Source organism: Lipophrys pholis (genome assembly GCF_963383615.2).
Source record: "Lipophrys pholis genome assembly, chromosome: 23".
NCBI lineage: Eukaryota > Metazoa > Chordata > Actinopteri > Blenniiformes > Blenniidae > Lipophrys > Lipophrys pholis.
The window spans coordinates 7,660,084-7,681,220 of record NC_137645.1 but is presented as its reverse complement, the minus strand read 5'-3'; the positions used below and the strand labels follow the sequence as shown (position 1 = coordinate 7,681,220).

The window sequence follows — 21,137 nt, the reverse complement described above, 5'->3', positions numbered from 1 at the left end:
CCGTCTCTTTTTTACTTTTATTTTACGAGACATGAACGTCGGAGCTGTCCGGACTGATTCCGGGATCGTTTTCACATAAACGATGGCGTCTCGTTCCCCCTCCGGCAGATCCTACAGGAGACGGAGGGTGAGAGCGTACACGCTGTCGACTCTCCGGGTGTATTACATACTTTGAACTACAGTACCCAGACCACAGGTATTTCAGGCCCCACGTGGTGAAACACGGAATCCTTAAAAGACAACAAGGAGATCAGAGGGCTGCCTTAAGGCTCCGACTCCGTGGAAATGGTGGAAGCGTAACTTTTTGAAAACAGTCCGACTCTCTCGCCATGGAAATTGGGGGGGGGAAATGCAACTTGTTCGAAATGCTCAAACTCCGTCTCTATGGAAAAGGGGGGAAATGCAACTTTTTGAAAAGGATCCTTCTGCATGGAAATGGGGAAAAAAAAAATGCAACTTTTTAAAAATGCTCCAGGTCTGTCTCCATGGAAACCGGGGAAAATTTTACTTTTTGGCAACGCGCCGACTCAGTCTCTGTGGGAAACACAACTTTTTGAAAAAACTCCCACAGCATCTCCATGGAAACAAGGGCAAAACAACTTTTCGAAAATGCTACGACTGTGGAAATGGTGGAAACGTAGCTTTTTGAAAACAGCCTAACTCTCATGGAACTGGGGGGGGGGGGGGGGGACACAATTTGTTAAAAAAAAAAGCTCCAAATCTGTTTCCATGGAAACAACTTTTTGAAAATGTTCCGTCTCGATGGAAATGGGGAAAAAACTACTTTATAAAAATGCTCCGACTGTGGAAACGACGGGAAAAGCAACTTTTGAAAAAGCTACATCTGTGGAAACGTAGCTTTTTGAAAACAGCCTAACTCTAATGGAACTGGGGGGGGGAACCCAACTTGTTAAAAAAAAAAAGCTCCAAATCTGTTTCCATGGAAACAGGGGGAAACAACTTTTTGAAAATGTTCCGTCTCGATGGAAATGGGGAAAAAACTACTTTATAAAAATGCTCCGACTGTGGAAACGACGGGAAAAGCAACTTTTGAAAAAGCTACATCTGTGGAAACGTAGCTTTTTGAAAACAGCCTAACTCTCATGGAACTGGGGGGGGGAACCCAACTTGTTAAAAAAAAAAAGCTCCAAATCTGTTTCCATGGATACGGGGGGGAAACAACTTTTTGAAAATGTTCCGTCTCGATGGAAATGGGGAAAAAACTACTTTATAAAAATGCTCCGACTGTGGAAACGACGGGAAAAGCAACTTTTGAAAATGCTCGGCTATAACCATATACATCGGGGGAAATTGAGCTTTTTTTTCAGAACAACTCCATCTCCGTGTCAAAAAGTGGATCGTGGCTGCTGCTGCGACCCAAGTCATTTAATTAACCAACAGAAATGCAAAAGTTTATTCGATTTGTGGCTCGCTGGAGAAGATTCTTAAAATCACACAATTAAAATTAAAGTCTGGACGAACACAGAAAACCAGAAGTGTTCTCCTCCAGGCAACTTCCAACACCTGTAATTTGACACCAGCCTCATGGCCTTGAGCAGATGTCCATGTAAGGAAATCTCTGAAGACTTTTTCCACTAAGAGGTGTGCTAAACCGGATTATTTGGCACTGATAATGAACGATTAAATATATATATATATATATATTGTTGGACACCATGTTGGACACCAAAAAGTTCCGCGTCTCCTCTCAAAAGGCAAATCAAAATTCCACAAGACGAAAGCCCCGAGTCGGCAGATTTCCCGAGTCGTCGCGAGCAGACGGAGGAGGAGTGAAGTGACTGTGAGAACGTCAGAACAGAGACAAGAAGGATAATAAGAACACGGCCGGGCCTGAAAGGGGGAAAAAAAAAGAAAATAAAAACACACACACTTAGAGAGAAAAAAAAAAAAAAACGACCTCCGATGGTTCTGGTAAGCTCGACTGTCTGGAACCTGTTTGTCCAGCTTTTCACTCTCGCTTCATTCGCCAAGGAGGACAAGTTTTTATTGGCGCCGGCCGACGCAGAGAGGTTACACACCAGGCTGAGCGCGGAAAGAAACCTGCGAGGCAGATTTTGAAACGGAAGCTGTTAGCATCTCCTAGCATTTTAGCATTTAGTGTTCTAGGCAGTGATACTCTGAAATGACCCATTTTTACTCTTTCCAAAACCGTCGTCAGATCAGACGTTTTAATTTCCCTCTGAGGATCAATAAAGTAAATCTATCCATCACACACACACACTCTCTATCTGCAAGCCCACCTGACCCGCCCCTTCTCCACTCTCAGCCAATCACAGGCCAACCCGCCCTAACGACGCGTTCAGGCGACACAAAAGATTCAAAGCCAACAACACATCATGACTGAACCTCATCATCGCAACGAGAACACAACTGCAGAGACGTTACACGACTTTGAGTTCTGAGTAAAAAAGTATATTGGCAGGAAGCTCCGCCCCCTTTTTTTGTTTTTTTAGCAAGACCGGTTGTCGTTTTTATATTGAGACATGGGGGTGTTGTCGGCAGCTATTGAAAGTCACTAAGGAAGTAACTTGTTACTTTTCGAAGCAAGTAATCCGTAAAGTAACCAAGTTACTTTGTAAAGGAGGAGCTAGTAATTCGTAATCAGATTACTTTTTCAAGGTAACTGTGGCAACAGTGGTCACGGTCACCACAAATGTCTGACGCCGTCAGAATTTGATCGCGGGTTGTCTTTTGGTCACAAGACCATGACGACGTCCGTCCTGGAATCGGTGTCACAGTGCGACGTAGAACCACCGATTTAGAACCAAGACCAAAGATATCGACACGATACTCTTGATTGTTATCCTTCGTCTGGGACCAAAGACCAAAGATATCGACACGATAGTCTTGATCGTTATCTTTCATCTGGGACCCAAGACCAAAGATATCGCCACGATACTCTCAAATGTTATCTTTCGTTGGGGACCCAAGACCAAAGATATCGACACGATAGTCTTGATTGTTATCTTTCATCTAGGACCAAAGACATCGCCACGATACTCTTGATTGTTATCTTTCATCTGGGACCCAAGACCAAAGATATCGACACGATACTCTCGATTGTTATCGTTTGTCTTGGACGGCCAAAAACCACAGCGTGTAGCGGACTTAAGAAACGACGACGGATTTGTTAAACTCTTTCCCGACGCTGTAAGTCGAGGTCCGACAGTTTTGTTTTTAAAGTAGAACAGACAAAATGAAGTAACGTCTCAGAACCAAATGCTGGAGTTCTCTCCAGTATTCATCTGACCGCTACCCGACCCCCCCAACCCCCCCCCCTCAAGCTCGGGACTGCAGCCCAGACGCCCATTACGAGTTCTCAAAACACACGTGTGCGCAAAACAAGTCCAAAGTCCTTTATAGGTTTTCATTTCAAATTAAGTCAAATACCACAGTCTAATGACGCCCGTCTGAGACTACTGCAGTAACGATCAGGGTTCTACCGATAAACACTAGAAAAAAAAAACAACCCTGAACTGTACCTAATGACAGTCAACACGTTGAGTCCTGGGCCGAGGCGGGACCCGGCGTAACGACACGGAGTCGGTGGAGTCGGTTACATGAGATCCAGCCGGCAGGGGGACTAATTGACTACATGTGTGCGTGGAGGCAGTTTGCCTTCCTTTTTTGGGCGACTGGTATTTATAGCATTTTTCTCATGAGTCGTTCAGAAAAGAAAAGAAAAGAAAAGGAAAAGAAATCTGGCTGGACCGTGGCCGTCTTAATATCAGTCAGGGTACAGCATGTGCTTCGTCCAGACCACCAAAGACGAGCACGTTGAGAGACGGGTGCAAAACGCAACCGAGACGTTTGGTCTGGTTTAAGAGAAAAATCATCAAACAACAGGTCAAACGCAGTATAAATACGTGGAAGGGTGTATAATAGTCCCAACAAAGTACCTGAAATCAGACAGAGATTACTAGAAATGGCACACAGGTGAGGAGACAGAGGGAGGACGGTTCTGGAATGTTACTGGATGATCTTGTTTTGAAAAGAGGCTTTGGATCTGGGCCTCGGATTGGACCGTTTACATGGAACGTTGTACTGAACTAGTACTTACTGTACCACTAACCCAGCATTAACCCAATCCTAATCCTAACTCAATTCCAACCCCAATCCAACATTTGACCGAACACTAATCCAATGCTAATCCAACCCCAACCTTAACCCAACCTTAATCCGAACCCAACCCCAATCTTCGCCCAGCCCTAATCCAATCTTAACCCAACTCTAATCCGGATCCAACTCCAATCTTCGCCCAGTCCTAATCCAATCTTAACCCAACTCCAACCTTAACCCAGCTCTAACCTAAGCTTCACCTAAGTTGAATTGTATTCAATTAACCCAATCCTAATCAAACCCCAACTTTAACCCATCACTAATCCAACTGTACCCCTAAACTCAGCCTTAACCCAATCGTAACCCAGCCCGAAACTTAACCCAACCCGAACCTTAACTCAACCCCAACCTTAACCCAGACCTAACCCAACCCAGCCCAAATCCAACTCCAACCATGACCCAGCTCCAACCTTAACCCAGTCTTAACCCAACCCAACTCTAACCGTAACCCAACCCCAACCTTAACCCAGCCCTAATCAAACCCCAACCTTAACCCAGCCCCAACCCAACCCCAACCTTAACCATCATTAATCCGACCATCCCCTAAACTCAGCTTTAACCCAACTCAAACCCAACCCTAAACTAACCTTAACCCAATCCCAAACTTAGCCCACCCACAACCTTGGCCCCACCGTCCCGGTGTTAGCCCGAGCCCGCTGAGGGGGTTGGCGGTCTTCCCTGTGTCCTCAGGCTCTGGTGTCAGGTCGGACCAAGAGGTTCGACCTGCTAGCCAAGCACGTCCGCTGGTTTGGTTAATTAGTCAACACCGCCGTCATTAATCCTCAGATCCTGTCACACCGAAGATGAAGAAACGCTCACCTTGTTGACGTTGGATGCTCCTCGTTTGACTCCGGCTCATCAGCAGGTTCCAGGTCAAACAGGAAGTGGGCGGTCCTTAAGCCTTTCAGGGTGAAGTGAGTGGAACAAACCAAGTGTGACGGAGATTATATTATTCTAGGACTCTGGCGGGATTGTAAAATAGTGGCGAGAAGACGGGACATAAAGCCGAAGGAGGTCGTCTTCGCTTGTTCGGTCCACAAAAGAAGCAAGTTCTTCTGCCAAGAGTGTCCAAATATTTAGTCTAATTCCTTATTATTGTGTACTTTTGGAGTCCAAACACCTCCTGGACGAGCCTTTCCTTCCCGTCTTCTGATTTCCTGTGTGGATCCCCTCACAACCCAACTTCACACCAACTCTACATCCTCCCGTGAAGTGTTCCCTCTTGGGTTTTCTATTAAGGATTACAGTAGTACCGTATACACAGGATGCACACTTTCGTCTTCATGCCTCGCCGTTGATATTTGGCACCGGTACCACCCCCCCCCCCCCCCCCCCCCGCCCCCCCGCCCCCGCCTCGGCAAGCGCTCATTTATTTTTTCACAGGGTGTTTTCTGGCAGCCGCCGCTGGGACCGGCTGGCTTCGCCGTCCAAGCTAAACAGGAGGGGAGTTGAATCGAGGCCTCGACATGAACTAATTTTGCCTTTGACACTAAAATTTTAAGAGGTATGAAACCTCTACTGCATTTAAAATAATACTTTCTTTGGATTATTTCCAACTTCTGACGCATCCGCTAAAAATAACGAACTGGTCGATAGCTTCTCATTTTTAACTTCAGAATTGAGCTTCTCGCCGATACCGAGTACCGATACCGAGTACCGATACCAAGTACTAACCTTTAGCTGCTTGCCGACAGACAACCGAAATGAGTACAAACCTTTAGCTACTTGCAATTACAGAGTACCAATACCAGCACAAACCTTTAGCTACTTGTCGATACCGAGTACCGATACAAGTCCTAACCTTTAGCTTCTTACTGATACCGAGTATCAATACCAGTACTAACCTTTAGCTACTTGCTGATACCGAGTACCGATACCAGTACTAAACTTTAGCTACTTGCTGATACTGAGTACCGATACCAGTAATAACCTTTAGATACTTAATACAGAGTACCAATACAAGTACTAACCATTAGCTACTTGCAGACAGACTACCGAAAGGAGTACAAATCTTTAGCTACTTGCCGATACAGAATACCGATACCAGTACGAACCTTAAGGTACTTGCCGATACCGAGTACCGATACAAGTACTAACCTTTAGCTTCTTACTGATACCGAGTAGCAATACCAGTACTAACCTTTAGCTACTTGCTGATACTGAGTACCGATACCAGTACGGACCTTAAGGTCCTTGCCGATACAAGTACTAACCTTTAGCTACTTGCCAATACCGTGTACCGATACCAGTACTAACCTTTAGCTATTCGCTGATACTGAGTACCGATACCAGTACGGACCTTAAGGTCCTTGCCGATACAAGTACTAACCTTTAGCTACTTGCCAATACCGTGTACCGATACCAGTACTAACCTTTAGCTATTTGCTGATACCGAGTACCGATACCAGTACGGACCTTAAGGTCCTTGCCGATACAAGTACTAACCTTTAGCTACTTGCCAATACCGTGTACCGATACCAGCACTAACCTTTAGCCATTTGCTGATACTGAGTACCGATACAAGTAATAACCTTTAGCTACTTGCCGATACAGAGTTCCGATATCAGTACTCATTTCCCGCGAGTCCGTTATCAAAACGAAGCTCTGAATTTGGCGACGCCAAAGCAGAGCAAGTTGAAACCGAGAAGAAAACAGGAGTATCGTTACCATAACAGAGAATTCATAAACTCACCTTCTGGAGAAAGTTGACTTTATTGATTGCCGGTTATTAAAGTTAATAACGGGATGTGGGTCGGTCAGAACTCCTTCCTGACCCTGCGCTGGTTTTACCTTGGCCTTGCCTCGGTCGTCTCCGCGCCGACCATTGGACACCAGCCTCACCGGTTCTGTTGAGAAGGGGGTTAATCCCTCGTGGGCTTCTGGGGATTAAGGTCAGACTGGAAATTGTCCAAACGGGGAGAAGTGGAGCACCGGGACACGAAGGTAGAAACATTTGAGACGTCCAGTTGTTTGGGCTGTGGGGGGATGGGGGGGATGGGGGGGGATCGATCTCGGCGCGTGCTGGAAAGCTGGTAATCTGGGAAGTTTGCTTTCCTCCGTTTCCCAACGCCTGTTGATCAGTGCAAGATTAACAACGTGACGACCAGACTGCCGTGCAGCGCTCCAGGAATTCCTCCTGGGAAGGGAGCCAATCGCGAGAGAAAGAAGGACGGGGTGGACGGAGTATATCTCGACGCATCAACGAAGGTGAAACTACCAGGGTAGATTAGAGGAGTGCAAATGGAACAGAAAAATTAGGATTAAACAAAAGAAAGGAAAAAGTACAGAAGAAAAAAAGACCAAAAACACAAACAAAAAAATCTAGTATAGCTCAAAGTACTGCAACAACGGGAAGGTAAAGATACAGTCCTCCTGGAAACGGTCCAATCACAAGAGAAAGACGAGGAGGGAAAACATCTCATGACATTTTGCTGCATTTCTACCGACGTACGTCTATATGATCACAGGACTAGTGTGGGTCAGGATTAAAACTTCTGAAACCTCACACACCAGCAATGCTACATGCTAAATGCTACATTCTCAAGAGTTTCAAGGCGCACATGTAGGTGATGCTACGTGCTAAGCTGCTTCAGGACTCGCACACCAGCAACAGTACATGCTATTAGAAAAAGTGATAAAGGAAAAAAAAAAAAAAATAAAACAGAAAAAAGCAGAAAATTAAAAGGAAAAATATTAAAGTATACCGAAAAATAAAAAGGAACAAAAGAGAGAAAGGATCTAATGATAAAAAACAAAAGAGAAAATAATGTCAGTGAGAATGAAAGGTGTGACCAGAACACTCACCAGACGGTTGGGAATCACCCGACTCCTTGACCGAGGCCCCCCTCTGGTGGCCGCCTCAGGCATTACAGGTGGGTCACGAGACCTTTCACAATAGCGTTCATACATGTCTAGTCGTAAAATCCTCTAAAATGAGCCTTAAGATTACTTACATTGTGATTGATTGTAATGTTGAAAAAAAAAAACAACTTTTTAAAGATAAATGCATCAATATAAAAACTGAAAGTTTTTTTTTATTTTAAAAGAGGCAAAATTTGACAAAGATTTAAAAGTAAAAATATATACATATAAAAAAGATGTTTATTGAAGCTAAAGAGGATCTATTTTGTGGCTAAACACCGACATCATAATTAGCACAACTATATTGGGATTATTTCCTTGAGTACCTGAATAGTGGACATTTATTTCACTTTATTTTTGTATAAAACTTTACCAAGTCACAGCATACTTAATTGAATTTTCCACATGTTTTGATATACTTTTTGAATGAGGGAACCTTTTGTAGTTTTTGTGCAATTTTTGAGTACGTTCTTCGTAATGTACCTGCCTCTATAAATTAAATTGGGATTATTTCCTTGAAGTTATCTCAATTAGTGAGGGGGGGTGGGTGGGGGAGGGGGAGGGGGGGCACAACAAAATCCAGAAACTACCCGATGCGATCACATGCCTGGTAGTTTTCCATGGCAGGTTTATTTACACCAACAGACAGTAACGAGCTGGAATCTTCCGGCAGGAAGAGGAATGTAACGCGGCGCGACGGCTTGCTTTTTAATCCCCGGCGAGGCGCCCGTCCTCGCCGAGCCTCACCGCCCCGCTGCACACCAGCTCCAGCGCCTCGGGGAACGCCCGGTGCTCGGCCTGCCGGATCCGGTCCGAGAGGCTCTCCTCGGTGTCCCCGCCCAGCACGGGCACCGCCTCCTGCACCACGATGGCGCCGGCGTCCACCTCCTCCTGCGAGGGGGAAAACAAAAAAACAAACACCCGGGGGCCACGTGAAACCGCCACGTCTGGGATTGGTAAAAATCTGGCGTGTGATCTCTACGGGCTTACCGCGACGAAGTGCACGGTGCAGCCGCTGACCCGGACGCCCGCCTGCAGCGCCTGCTTCTGGGCGTTCACGCCCTTGAACGACGGCAGCAGCGACGGGTGGATGTTCAGGAGTTTCCCTGTTGAGGAAGAGGAAATGAAGTCATTCTTCCTCAATGGATGGAATCACACGCACACACACACACACACACCGTTCCACTTCTTGACAAAGGTCCCCGTGAGGATCCGCATGAATCCCGCCAGGCACACCAGCTGCACGCCGAACTCCTCCAGCACGCGGTCGATGGTGGCGTCGAACTCCGCCCGGCTCCCGTACAGCTTGTGGTCCACCACCTGGACGGAGGGGACACTGGTCAGCGAGGACGCGCCGATACCCGATACTGCAGCTCGTACTCGTGGAAGCCACCACCGATACAACCCGGCAAATATGTGACGCCAGCAGGTAGAAGACGAGGCCTTACTGCATTTAATATGTCCTCGTATCAGTACTCAATATCTGCAAGTAGCAAAAGGTTAGTACTGGAATCGGTAATCGATATCGGCAAATAGCTAAATGTTAGTACTGGTATCGGTAGTCGATATCGGCAAGTAGCTAAATGTTAGTACTGGTTTCGGTTATCGATAAAGCCAAGTAGCAAAAGTTTAGTACTGGTATCGGAAATCGTATCGGTACGTCCCTACAAAACACGATCACCTCAGACTCCAAGCAGTGTCTCTTGCATTTTGACTTGCTGCGCTCGCAGTACTGTGCCTCAATATGTGCGGAATAGCCGTGGCCATAATCTACCATGTCTCCTAAGCAGTACAACACAATCAGAATGCGATAAAACTTTCAGGAAAGAAAAAACAAACATTGAAATATATGAAATAATCGGATTGAAACCTGAATAATTCTGAACAACGTACTTCAAGCTGCACACAAGTCTGGAGATGGAAGAAGACAGAACTGGTGTACTATTGAGAGTATTGCAAGATCGTCATTATTAACAAAATTGTACCTTTTGGCCTGTAACGGCTCGTTCAAGGATTTTTAGAAAAGCAAATTTTGTTTTTGACAGATTTTAGCTTCAGAGAACGGTTGATTTCCTGCAAATTTTCAAATGAGAGTCGTTGCTGTGATACATTCAGGGACCCTCGGAATTTTGAGTATCTGATCGCCAGGAAAAAAAAAAAAAAAAAAAAAAGTTTTGCTTTATAACTGGGATTACCCGGGTCTGGATGCCTGCCAGCGACGCCCTCTTCAGGCCCTGGACGCCCGGCCGGTTGGAGATGACCACGGCGATCTCCGCCGAGCTGCTGGGGCGCCGGGCCTGTTCGATCAGCGCCTGCAGGTTGGTACCTGGAATCACGACGATATTTAGCTGAGGCGCCGCACACGGCATCCTTACACGGACAATAGTGGCATTCCAACCTTTCAAAATAAAGGTTAAAGCAGGGGTGTCAAACGTACGGCGACCAAGCCTCACCTGTACCGGAGATGAGAACAGCCACTCTCGTCTTCTTGCGGGGAAGAGTCCCGTCGCCGTGGTAACCGCCGTTCTTGTCCACGGCGGCGCTCGCCAGGGCGTGTTTGAGGTTACGAACCGTCACAGGCTCGGCTCCTGCACAGATTTTTTATTTCATTTTTCAAAATTTACTTTAACGTTGGAAGATCGAATGTCAGAGCCGGACGACGCCCCCCCGTCGCCTCGAGCGTCTCACCGGCTTGCTTGCGAGACAGCGACCCGACGAGCCACGCCTCCTCGTGGGCCCGGACCTGGCGCAGCACCGTCTGGGCGTGGGGCGGGGCGACCACCAGCACGGTGCCCAGGCCGCAGTTGAAGGTGCGCGCCATCTCCTCCTCGCTCAGGCCGCCTTCCTTGTAGAGCCAGGAGAAGACGGGAGGGACGCTCCAGCGAGTGGCGTCTGGGACACGCGAGATCGGAAAACTTAGATACGGTGTCCATGGAGACCGAGCCTTTTCAAAAAGTTGTCTTTTCCCTATTTCTATGGAGTGTATGCAAAGAGTTGTGCTAGCCCTGTTTACGCCGAGTCTGAGCTTTGTTTCGAAAAGTTGCATGTCCTCTTTCCAGAGAGTTTGAGAAGTTCCAATCCCCCCGCCCAAATTTTTTTTTATCAAAAATTGCACCCCTTATTTTCCATTTCTGTTTCGTTTCCATGGAGACAGAATGTTTCACACAGTTGCGTTTTTTCTTGTTTCCACGGAGACCGAGTCAGAGCATTTTCAAAAAGATTGCGTTTCCCCATTTTCAAAAAGTTACATTCTCACCCGTTTCCACGCAGTGCTTTCAAAGAGTTTCGAAATGTTGCGCTCTCGTGTTAGCGTTCCGCGTCGTACCTAAATCCACCGCGAGCTCCTTGGGCAGGACTCGAGGGACGTTCTCCAGAAGTCCTCCGCCCGTGACGTGGGCGAACGCCTTCACCGCGCCGCCGCGGAGGATCGGGAGGAGCAGGCGGCTGTAGATCTTAGTTGGCGTCAGCAACACGTCGCCTGGAACCACGACGGGAGATTTAGCGAACGAGACGACAAAAGGCACTCGATGGCACTTTTTAAAACTCACCGATCGTCTGATTCTGCGTCCCGAAGGGCGCCGGCGACTCATATCCGAGCCCCGCCCTCTCCAGGACTTTCCGCACGAGGCTGAAACCGTTGCTGTGGACTCCGGAAGACGCCACCCCGATCAGCTGGTCGCCCTCGGCGACCTCCCCCAGCCGGGGCAGGAGCTCCGCTCGCTCCGCCGCGCCCACGCAGAACCCGGCCAGGTCGTACTCCCCCGGGGCGTAGACGCCCGGCATCTCCGCCGTCTCGCCGCCTGAGAACGCGGAAGTGCTTGAAAATACGGGAAAGAAAAAAAAAAAAAAAAAAAAAAAAAAACTCCGTTCACGCGCCGCCGACTCACCTAGCAGGGCGCAGCCGGCCATCTCGCACGCTTTCGCGACGCCGCCGACCACCGCCGCCGCCACGTCCACGTCCAGTTTGCCGCAGGAGAAGTAGTCCAGGAAGAAGAGCGGCTCGGCGCCGTGAGCCAGCACGTCGTTCACGCACATGGCGACCAGGTCCTGGCCGAGGCCGCCGTGCTGCCGGCAAGCCTGCGCGATCTGAGAATCAAGCGTGTGGCGCCCCCCGGGGGTCGGGGTCAGTACTGGGCCCCTTCAGGCTTTTACATGAATGACATCGTGCACGCGAGCGTCACAACCTTGAGTTTGGTCCCGACTCCGTCGGTGCCGGACACCAGGATGGGGTCGACGAATCCGGCGGCTTTCAGGTCGAAGAGTCCGGCGAATCCTCCGAGTTCCGCGTTACAACCTCAAAACCAAACAAACAAAAAGCAGATGATGATGACACGAACATGATTATTTCGGCCATTTTGAATTGCGCGGCGAGGTTGACGTTACCGGCTCGAGAAGTCGCCTTGGCCAGAGGCTTGATCATGTCCACCAGCTTGTTGCCGGCGGCGATGTCCACGCCGCTGTCTTTGTACGTGAGACCTCTGTGGGAGATGGAGTGGGATAGCTCCGTTAGAACGAACCAGGAAAACAATCGGATCGACGGCGACAGACGACGGGGAACCGACCCCTCCCCCCACCTGTTCAGGGCGCCCAGATGTGCGATGGCGCGGTGTCCGATGTCCCGCCTGAACACGGCGCCGGGGAACCCGACGGCCGCCACGCCCCGATTGGCCGCTTCCAGCGCCGCCTCCAGCGTCGGTTTGACCGCGGTGACCGTCAAGACCCGCCCGCCGCTGGAGACCACGCCTCCGTCTTTTAGCGCGGTGCCGGCGTGGAAAACCTGCGCCCCGGAGTCCTCCACCTGCGACAGACCTGCTCGAAAAAGGTCAGATTGACGTCAGATCGCCGCCGCCGCCGGGAGATCGGACAGGTGATCTGGACCCGCCGTACCCGTGATCGCCACTCCCTTCTTGTACGAGCCGGGGTAACCGGCGCTCGCCATGACGACCGTCACCGCGGAGCTGTCGCGGTGCCACGCGGGGGCGCTGGAGGACAGCTTCCCACTCATGGTGCTCAGGATGACGTCGTACAGGTCGCTCTGCATCAGCGGCAGCAGCACCTGGAGAGACGGCGGGGATTAGAAAACGACATCTTGTTCGTACGACAGTTTCAAGTTTACAACGGAAACGGCGGAAACACTGACAACGATGTCGTCATTAGCATGTTGGGCCACGAGTTGGCGCCGTCGTTCGCTTTTGTAACGCACGCATACACACAAAAATCTGCTATAAATATTAATAATGGGAGTGCAAGGACATCGATACGGCGTTTCCACGAAGATGGAACACTGACGAAAAGTTGCGCTTCTTCCCGTTTCCACGGAAACGGAGCATTTTTAAAAAGTCACGGTTTCCCTGTGAGACAGAACGTTTACAAAGGAGATGGAGCGCTTACAAAAAGTTTTGTTGTCTACTGATTCCATGGAGACAGACTGATTCCGAAAAGTTGCATTTTATACCGTTTCCATGCAGACAGAGTGTTTACGAAAAGTGGCGCTCACGGACACACAAACTACCTGACACTCAGGGTCTCCGAAGCGACAGTTGAACTCCAGCACTTTGGCGCCCTGCTTGGTCAGCATTAATCCAGCGTACAGCACACCTGCAACGACCCGACACGGAATTAAAGGCTGGGGACAATCCAGGGGGATTATCAATCCAGGCGAAGCGACACGGACCCACGTACGGCGCCCCCTCCTCTCTCATCCCGTCCACCGTCTTCTGGAGAACACTGTGTGTGATGTGCTGCAGCAGCTCCTGGCTCACCTGCGCCAGATGAACAGATTACATCACACTCTTCGTTTATGAATGAAACAATGAAGGGGGGGGGTAATCCCGGTACCTGAGGGGTGGGGCAGTAAGCCCCCATCCCGCCCGTGTTGGGCCCCTCGTCTCCGTCCTGCAGCCGCTTGTGATCCTGTGCCGGAGGCATCGGGCACACCGAGAGCCCGTCGCTGAAACACAGACACTGCAAACACACACAAGCGTAAGTGTCACACACACACACACACACACACACACACACACACACACACACACACACACACACACACACACACACACACACACACACACACACACACACACACACACACACACACACACACACACACACACACACACACACACACACACACACACACACACACACACACACACACACACACACGCACACGCACACACACTCTACTCACAGAGACTTCCTCCCCCTCCAGCAGCTCCTCCACCACCACCGTCTCTCCCGCGCTGCCGAACGCTCGCTCCTTCAGGAAACACGGCAAATAATTAATCTGGGACATTATTGTGTTTCGCACGCCGATATTTTCAGTTTTCCATCTTTAATCTGATTAATGGCAGATATATACATGTCGACACTTGGTATCAGAAAGTAGCTAAAGGTTAGTACTCATATCAGTACTCAGTATCGGCAATTATCTAAAGGAGAGTACTCGTATCAGTAGTCAGTATCAGCAAATAGCTAAAGGTTAGTACTTGTATTGGTACTCGGTATCGACAAGTAGCTAAAGGTTAGTACTTGTATTGGTACTCGTATCGACAAGTAGCTAAAGGTTAGTACTTGTATTGGTACTCGGTATCGACAAGTAGCTAAAGGTTAGTACTCGTATCGGTACTTGGCATCTGCAGGTAGATAAAGGTGAGTAGTCACAGGGGTAGTCAGTATTGACAAGTAGCTAAAGGTTAGTACTTGTATCAGTATCGACAAGTAGCATAAGGTTAGTACTTGTATCAGTATCGACAAGTAGCTTAAGGATAGTACACGTATCAGTACTTGGTATCAGCAAGTAGCTAAAGGTTGATACTTGTCCTCGTCCTTTCAAAAAGTAGTATCGGTGCATCCGTACGGATAACAATCTCATGAAGTATACAAAACGTAACTCAGGCGGACTGACGAGTACCTTCATGATGTCCATGACGGCCCGACAGGCCTCGTCCTGATCCCGCGCCACGATGACTCCTTTCCCCGCCGCTAGCCCGCTAGCCTTCACCACCAGAGCCGGGAACGCCGCCCTGCGAAGCGACCAAATCACACAACACACTCAACACACCTGGAACGGACGCTACACAACGTTTTGTGGGGAGGGGGGGGGGGGGGTCGTCTTTCTACACTGACGTGCGGATGTAGTCGCACGCCTCCTTGGCGTCGGTGAAGGACCCGTAGCGCGCGGTGGGGATGCCGTGGCGCTCCATGAAGGCCTTGGAGAAGCTCTTGCTGGCCTCCAGCTGGGCGGCTTTGGCCGAGGGGCCGAAACAAGGAACTCCCGCCGCCGTCAGGTCGTCCACGATACCTGGGACACGGGTGGCGGTTAGCCTGGGGCGAGAAAACGGCTCCCGCGAGGACGACGGAACCGCGGCTCACCTGCTGCGAGTGGAACCTCGGGTCCGACCACGACCAGACCCACATGGTGGTCCTTGCAGAACTGGGCCAGGATGGTGTGGTTGCTCACCGACACCTCTGAACAGACAGAAAGCACAGGTCTCCACCTCTGACTCTGGTTCTAGTAGGTCTACACCCCTGACTCTGGTTCTACAGGATTCTCTACCTCGGAGACTGGTTCTACAGGAAGTCTCCACCTCTTACTGGTTCTAGAAGGTCTACACCCTTGAGTCCGGTTCTACCGGATTCTCCACCACATCTGACTTTGGTTCAACAGGATTCTCCACCACCCCTGACTCTGGTTCTGCAGGATTCTCCACCACCCCTGACTCTGGTTCTGCAGGATTCTCTACCTCGGAGACTGGTTCTATAGGAAGTCTCCACCTCTTACTGGTTCTAGAAGGTCTACACCCCTGAGTTTGGTTCTACAGGTTTCTCCACCACCCCTGACTCTGGTTCTACAGGATTCTCCACCACCCCTGACTCTGGTTCTGCAGGATTCTCTACCTCGGAGACTGGTTCTATAGGAAGTCTCCACCTCTTACTGGTTCTAGAAGGTCTACACCCCTGACTCTGGTTCTACAGGATTCTCCACCCACATCCCTCAACTGGTCTGGTTAGCCCCCGCTCAGGTTATGTAAACTCCACTCACCAGAGTTGCTGATCTTCCCGCCGGACGCCGTGCCGGCGTTGCCCGGGGCGACGAGGACCTGCTGGACCTTGGGCGACTGGGCTAGCTTCCAGGCCAGCGCGTGTTCCCGCCCGCCTCCTCCGACCACCAGCACTCGCTCCGCCATGACGCCTGCGAGCGAAATGGACGGACGGCGGCCGTTAATCGCGGCGGTTTAATTGCAAACGCGGACCGACCTACGAGCGGAGTGGAGGAAGCAGTGACCTTTACTCAGGCCCGGGGTCGTCTTTCATCTTGTGATGTCACGCTAACAAGGATCCGGTCAAGCAGAACGAAAACACCCGCCGCCGGAAGACCATTATTAGAAAGCTGCAGCGGACTTCTGTCGACTCCGACTGTTTGACCCGTCGACATGCCAGACCACAAGTGGGTGGAAGACACGTTGTTCTTATTGTCCCTACTGAGCATGTGCAGTAGCAGCGTTCCAGAAAAGTGGGACTGTCTTTAAAAAGTTGCGCATTTTACCCATTTCCACGGAGACGCATTGTTTTCAAAACATTGGCGGTTTCCCTGCTGTCACAAAGACGGAGCATTTTCAAAAAAGTAGCACTTTCTGTTTCCACAGAGACGGAGCGTTTTCCTCCGTTTCCATGGAGACGGAGCATTTTCTCCCATTACCATATAGACGGAGCCTCTTCTCCATTTTTAAAACGTTTTCCCACCATTTGTCGGCGAAAGTTTCCCCTTAAAAACATCGTCTCTTTAATCTGGCGAGGGCTGATCCAATCAGACGGGGTCGGAGGTCAAACCCCCGTCTGCGTTTGTCTGCAGACGTCCCGAGCGTCGTCGTCCCCGGGACGAGTGTCACGCGACCCGGTGACTTTGATTGGAGTCATGCGAGTCACACGGCAAAGCTCAATTAGTTCTCCAACATTCAGAACACAAAGAGATCGACACACTGAGCTTCACGAGGAAATAAACACCGTGAAAGATTTATCAAAATAAAATCTATTGTTTGACGGAAAGCTGTATTGTCTTTAAAAAATGTTTCACCTTTAACCTTGAGATTATTGTGTTTTACACGCCTAAATGTTGTACTTTCTTCAGATTTTGCAACTTTAACTTGTGGATTTGTGTGTTTTGCATGTCTATGTTGTATTTTCACCTTTATTCTGTGGATTATTAAGTTTTACATGCTTAAATTGAACAATTTCTTCAGATTTTTCACCTTTAGCCTGTAGATTATTACACTTTGCACACCTAAATGTCGTAATTTCTTCAGATTTTTCACCTTTAACCTGTAGATTATTACATTTTGCACACCTAAATGTCGTAATTTCTTCAGATTTTTCACCTTTAACCTGTAGATTATTACATTTTGCACACCTAAATGTCGTAATTTCTTCAGATTTTTCACCTTTAACCTGTAGATTATTACATTTTGCACACCTAAATGTCGTAATTTCTTCAGATTTTTCACCTTTAACCTGTAGATTATTACATTTTGCACACCTAAATGTCGTAATTTCTCAAGATTTATCTTTAATCTGTGCGTTATTATGATTTACTTGCCTAAATGTTGTTGTTTTTCTTCAGATTTCTCATCTTCCACCAGTCCAATGTGCAGTTTCGTGTGAATTTGCTTCTTTAAAGACCTAAAGGCCGTTCAAACTCCAGATTAAAGTACTTTGTAGCACGGGATTGTTGCCGTGTTTCTCCGGCACACCGGGATCCAAATCGACACCAAAAACGATCACAATGGATCTTTTTCCCCTTCATCAACTTAAAAAAGTGATTTAATCTCGTTTTCCATCACAAAAGATGCAGGATGCATCAACTCTCGAGCAATAACCTGCATGCACTCGTCATAATCTCTTCCAAAGTTCTATAATCCAGCAGAATCTCACCTGTACGTGTAGGAAAAACGCGTGGACAGCAGTGTGGGACGTGCAGCGTCTCTCCGCTCGGGATCCTGCAGACTGACCGTGTGGAAACACACACACACAGTTATCACTCACACACACACACACAGAGACCACGTGGACGCACTCACGTGCACACAGAGGAAACTAAACAGCGAGAGAAGCGACACAAAACCAGATTAAAGAGCGAAATAATCCAACAGCAGACACATTCCACTCAAACTGAGGTGGTTTTACCTTCGTTCCTGACAGTTTTGGCGCAGTTTTCGGAGACTATTCAACTTCCTCTGGGAGTAACCGCGCGGTGCATCATGGGAGCTGTAGTTCTTTCTATGTAGCATTCAAGCTCGCCGGAAACAAATAACTGTTTTAAATCTGATTTTAATCAAAGAATATCAGACAAGTAATTAATTTTACCATGATTTATTTAAGTCTGGTTTATTTTAACTCACTGAAAATTCAAATAAAAACATTTTCATCGATATATTTAATTCATTTATCATAAACTGTGATCATCTAATCTCAGATTATTGAAAAGATGTGTAGTTTTAGCCGACTATTCCGTTTGTTTTGATATTACCATTTTTCACATGCCTTCATTTTTATTTTTCATGTATAATCTTTGGATGGTTATGTATTGGAGAACTAAATATTAAACTTTATTTTTTAATCTCTAATCTGTGGATTATTGAAGTGTACACGCTTACATTTTTATTGGATTTAGATTCCTCTTCTTTAATCTGGAGATTGTTTTACATTTCTCAATTTGTATTTTCATGTTTTTCGTGCTTAAAATTTCAATATTCTTTAGATTTTTTTATCTTTAATCTGTAGATTGTGTTGTGCACGCATGAATGTTTTATTTTTCGTCTTTAATCAGTGTTTTTGTTTTGCACACTTAAATGTCTATTTTCTGACATTTTTCATCTTTGATATGTGGATCATTGTGTTTTGCATTCCTAAATATTAGTTTTCTTGAGATTTTTCATCTCTAATCTGTGATTATTACATTTTCCAAGCTTGAATTTTATATTTTCTTCACATCTTCCATCTTTTATCTGTAAACTTCAGCGTGTTTATTCATATCCACAGAGAAAGAAGCGCAGCCGTTCATCAGTCACACTCCTGCAACTCAGATTACAGATTACCAGAGTGGAGTTTTTGAAAGATTTTATTGAACAATAATCCCGTCTTCCCGTCACATGAGAGGCAGGTCGGCGGCGTCCAGCAGCGAGCGTCCCGACTCGGACTCCCGTAAGGCGAAGAGCGTGACGCCCGAGCTGTACGCCGCCGGGATGACGACGTGCGTCGTCGTCTGTTCGTTTCGCTCCTCTTCCTCAAGCACCTTCCTCACCTGACCTGCAGGAAACAGGACGAGCAGTGTGAGAGCGTGTGTGTGTGTGTGTGTGTGTGTGTGTGTGTGTGTGTGTGTGTGTGTGTGTGTGTGTGTGTAAACTTCACCTTGGACCTCCAGGCTCTCCCAGCGCGGGTCGTCGCCGCCGCACGCCGGCAGGCCGCACGGCGAGCAGTCCGGCGTTAATCTCTGCAGGACGTCGTCCCGGCGAATCAGCAGCACCGAGTCGCTGCAGAGTCTCTTGAGCAGCTCCGCCTCGCTCACTGGGAAACGGGATTATCGGAGGACACGATGACTGGAAAACGCTGAAGTCTGCACTCGACTATACATGAAGTGTTGCACTTAATCCCTGGATTATTGGGTTTTGCAAATTTAACGTTGCATTTTTCAACTTTAATCTGCAGATTATTGTGTTTGCATGCATAATTATTTTATTATGTATCTTTAATCTGTGGTTTATTCTTATTTTAAGCAGATTTATAATCTTTAATCTGAAAATGACTATGTTTTGCATGCCTTAATCTAATATTTCATTCCCAAATCTGTGGATTATTCTGTTTAGCAGGGTTAAATTTCACATTTCATCAGATCATTTTTTTAAACTTTAATCTCATTTAAAATCAATGAATCTCAATTAATTAATCGAGATTGGTTAATTTGTCGATTAATATGAATTAATCTCAAATAATCTCATTTAAGATCATTGTGTTTAGCAGAAATTTGTCTTTGGGGGCAGATTTTTTTCATTCATCTATTGGATTATGTTTTGCATGCCTAAAGGATTTTTAGATTTTTTTCATGTTAAATTTGTGGATTATTAAGTTTTGCTTGCTTAAAAGTGGATTTTCTTGAGATTTTTCATTTTTAATCCACGGACTATGATGGTTGCATGAATACATTTCATATTTTATTGAATTTGTTTGATCTTTAATCTGTGGATTATTGTGTTTTGCATCCCTACATATTTTGATTTTCATCTTTAATCTGTGGATTATTGTGTTCTACATCCCCATTTGTTGTATTTTCTTGAGATTCTCCATCTTTAATCTGTGGATCATGTTTCGTAAACTCACCTACGTCTAGCGGGTTGGTCATGAAGGCGGCGCCGGCGCCGGGCGACACTCCAAACACGAGCTGGTGGTGCCAGGCGTCGGGGATCTCGTCGCCGGGGGCGACGCCCGCCTGCATGTTCATGGTTGCCACGGGGACGGCGCCGCTCCGGATCCAGCGGGCCAGCCAGCGGAGGAGGCGGACGCGGCGAGGCGGGTGGAGGGGGAAGAACCGGCCCGCCACTTTGCCGCCGCTGGCCGCCTCGGCGCCGCCGATCAGCTGAGCGTGAGTCGCACCTGCAGACGAAGCGGGATTAGCGAGAGATTCACCGCGGAGGTCACCGACAGTAAGGGCTCGAGCCGCCAAATATGTCAACGCTCTGAAATGAAGGGAAAGAAACCTCTTTTAAAAAACTGATCTACAAAATAAAACGTAGGATGGATTCATAAAGTGTCACAGGATTCTTTGTTTTTTTCCTCTTTTATAATTTTTTTTTTTAATTTGTGGATTTTCCCTCTTCGGCTGTTTAGTGCATCTTGGCGACATTAGCGGGTTTTTTTTTTTTCCTTTTCCTTCTTTTTCTATTCTTTTTTTTCTTCTTTGTATTTTTTTCTTTTCTTTCTTTTTCCCTTCTTTTTAATGACTTTTTTCCCTTTTTATCTTTTTAATTCTTCTTCTTTTCTTCTCTTTTTTTCCTTTCCTTCTTTTTTTTCTTCTTTGAACTTTTTTCTTTTCTTTCTTTTTCCCTTCTTTTTAATTACTTTTTTCCCTTTTCATCTTTTTAATT

At 47.5% G+C, this 21,137-nt stretch overlaps 2 protein-coding genes across 8 annotated transcripts in view; both read right to left on the bottom strand.

The window, feature by feature from the left end:
- Positions 1 to 8,595: 8,595 nt before the first annotated feature.
- On the bottom strand, positions 8,596 to 18,257 carry gart (phosphoribosylglycinamide formyltransferase). 4 transcript variants are annotated; one of them, XM_080492635.1, is made up of 23 exons: positions 18,184 to 18,257; positions 17,932 to 18,003; positions 16,046 to 16,195; positions 15,376 to 15,471; positions 15,130 to 15,304; positions 14,915 to 15,026; positions 14,192 to 14,260; positions 13,840 to 13,965; positions 13,676 to 13,763; positions 13,514 to 13,599; positions 12,889 to 13,057; positions 12,576 to 12,810; positions 12,385 to 12,479; positions 12,186 to 12,295; positions 11,889 to 12,087; positions 11,550 to 11,801; positions 11,327 to 11,479; positions 10,690 to 10,893; positions 10,455 to 10,589; positions 10,197 to 10,327; positions 9,180 to 9,321; positions 8,992 to 9,107; positions 8,596 to 8,892 (listed from the first exon to the last, which is right to left on the bottom strand). In XM_080492635.1, the coding sequence occupies exons 3-23, from the start codon at positions 16,188 to 16,190 to the stop codon at positions 8,710 to 8,712; spliced, it is 3,021 nt and encodes a 1,006-aa protein (XP_080348761.1). In that variant the 5' UTR covers positions 16,191 to 16,195; positions 17,932 to 18,003; positions 18,184 to 18,257; the 3' UTR covers positions 8,596 to 8,709. The 4 variants fall into 4 exon arrangements, with proteins under 4 accessions (XP_080348761.1, XP_080348762.1, XP_080348759.1 ...); XM_080492636.1 differs by having other exon boundaries at positions 17,932 to 17,996; positions 18,184 to 18,251; XM_080492633.1 differs by having other exon boundaries at positions 8,597 to 8,892; positions 11,550 to 12,087.
- An 843-nt stretch (positions 18,258 to 19,100) lies between these two features.
- LOC308127544 (uncharacterized protein) overlaps positions 19,101 to 21,137 on the bottom strand; it is a 3,755-nt gene continuing 1,718 nt past the window's right edge. For all 4 annotated transcript variants that reach the window (XM_080492665.1, XM_080492668.1, XM_080492667.1 and 1 more), the window contains 3 exons: positions 20,374 to 20,646; positions 19,408 to 19,563; positions 19,101 to 19,305 (listed from right to left, as the gene is read on the bottom strand). In XM_080492665.1, the coding sequence (XP_080348791.1) occupies positions 19,145 to 19,305; positions 19,408 to 19,563; positions 20,374 to 20,646 (590 nt within the window). In that variant the 3' untranslated portion in view covers positions 19,101 to 19,144. The remainder of the gene's footprint in view (positions 19,306 to 19,407; positions 19,564 to 20,373; positions 20,647 to 21,137) is intronic.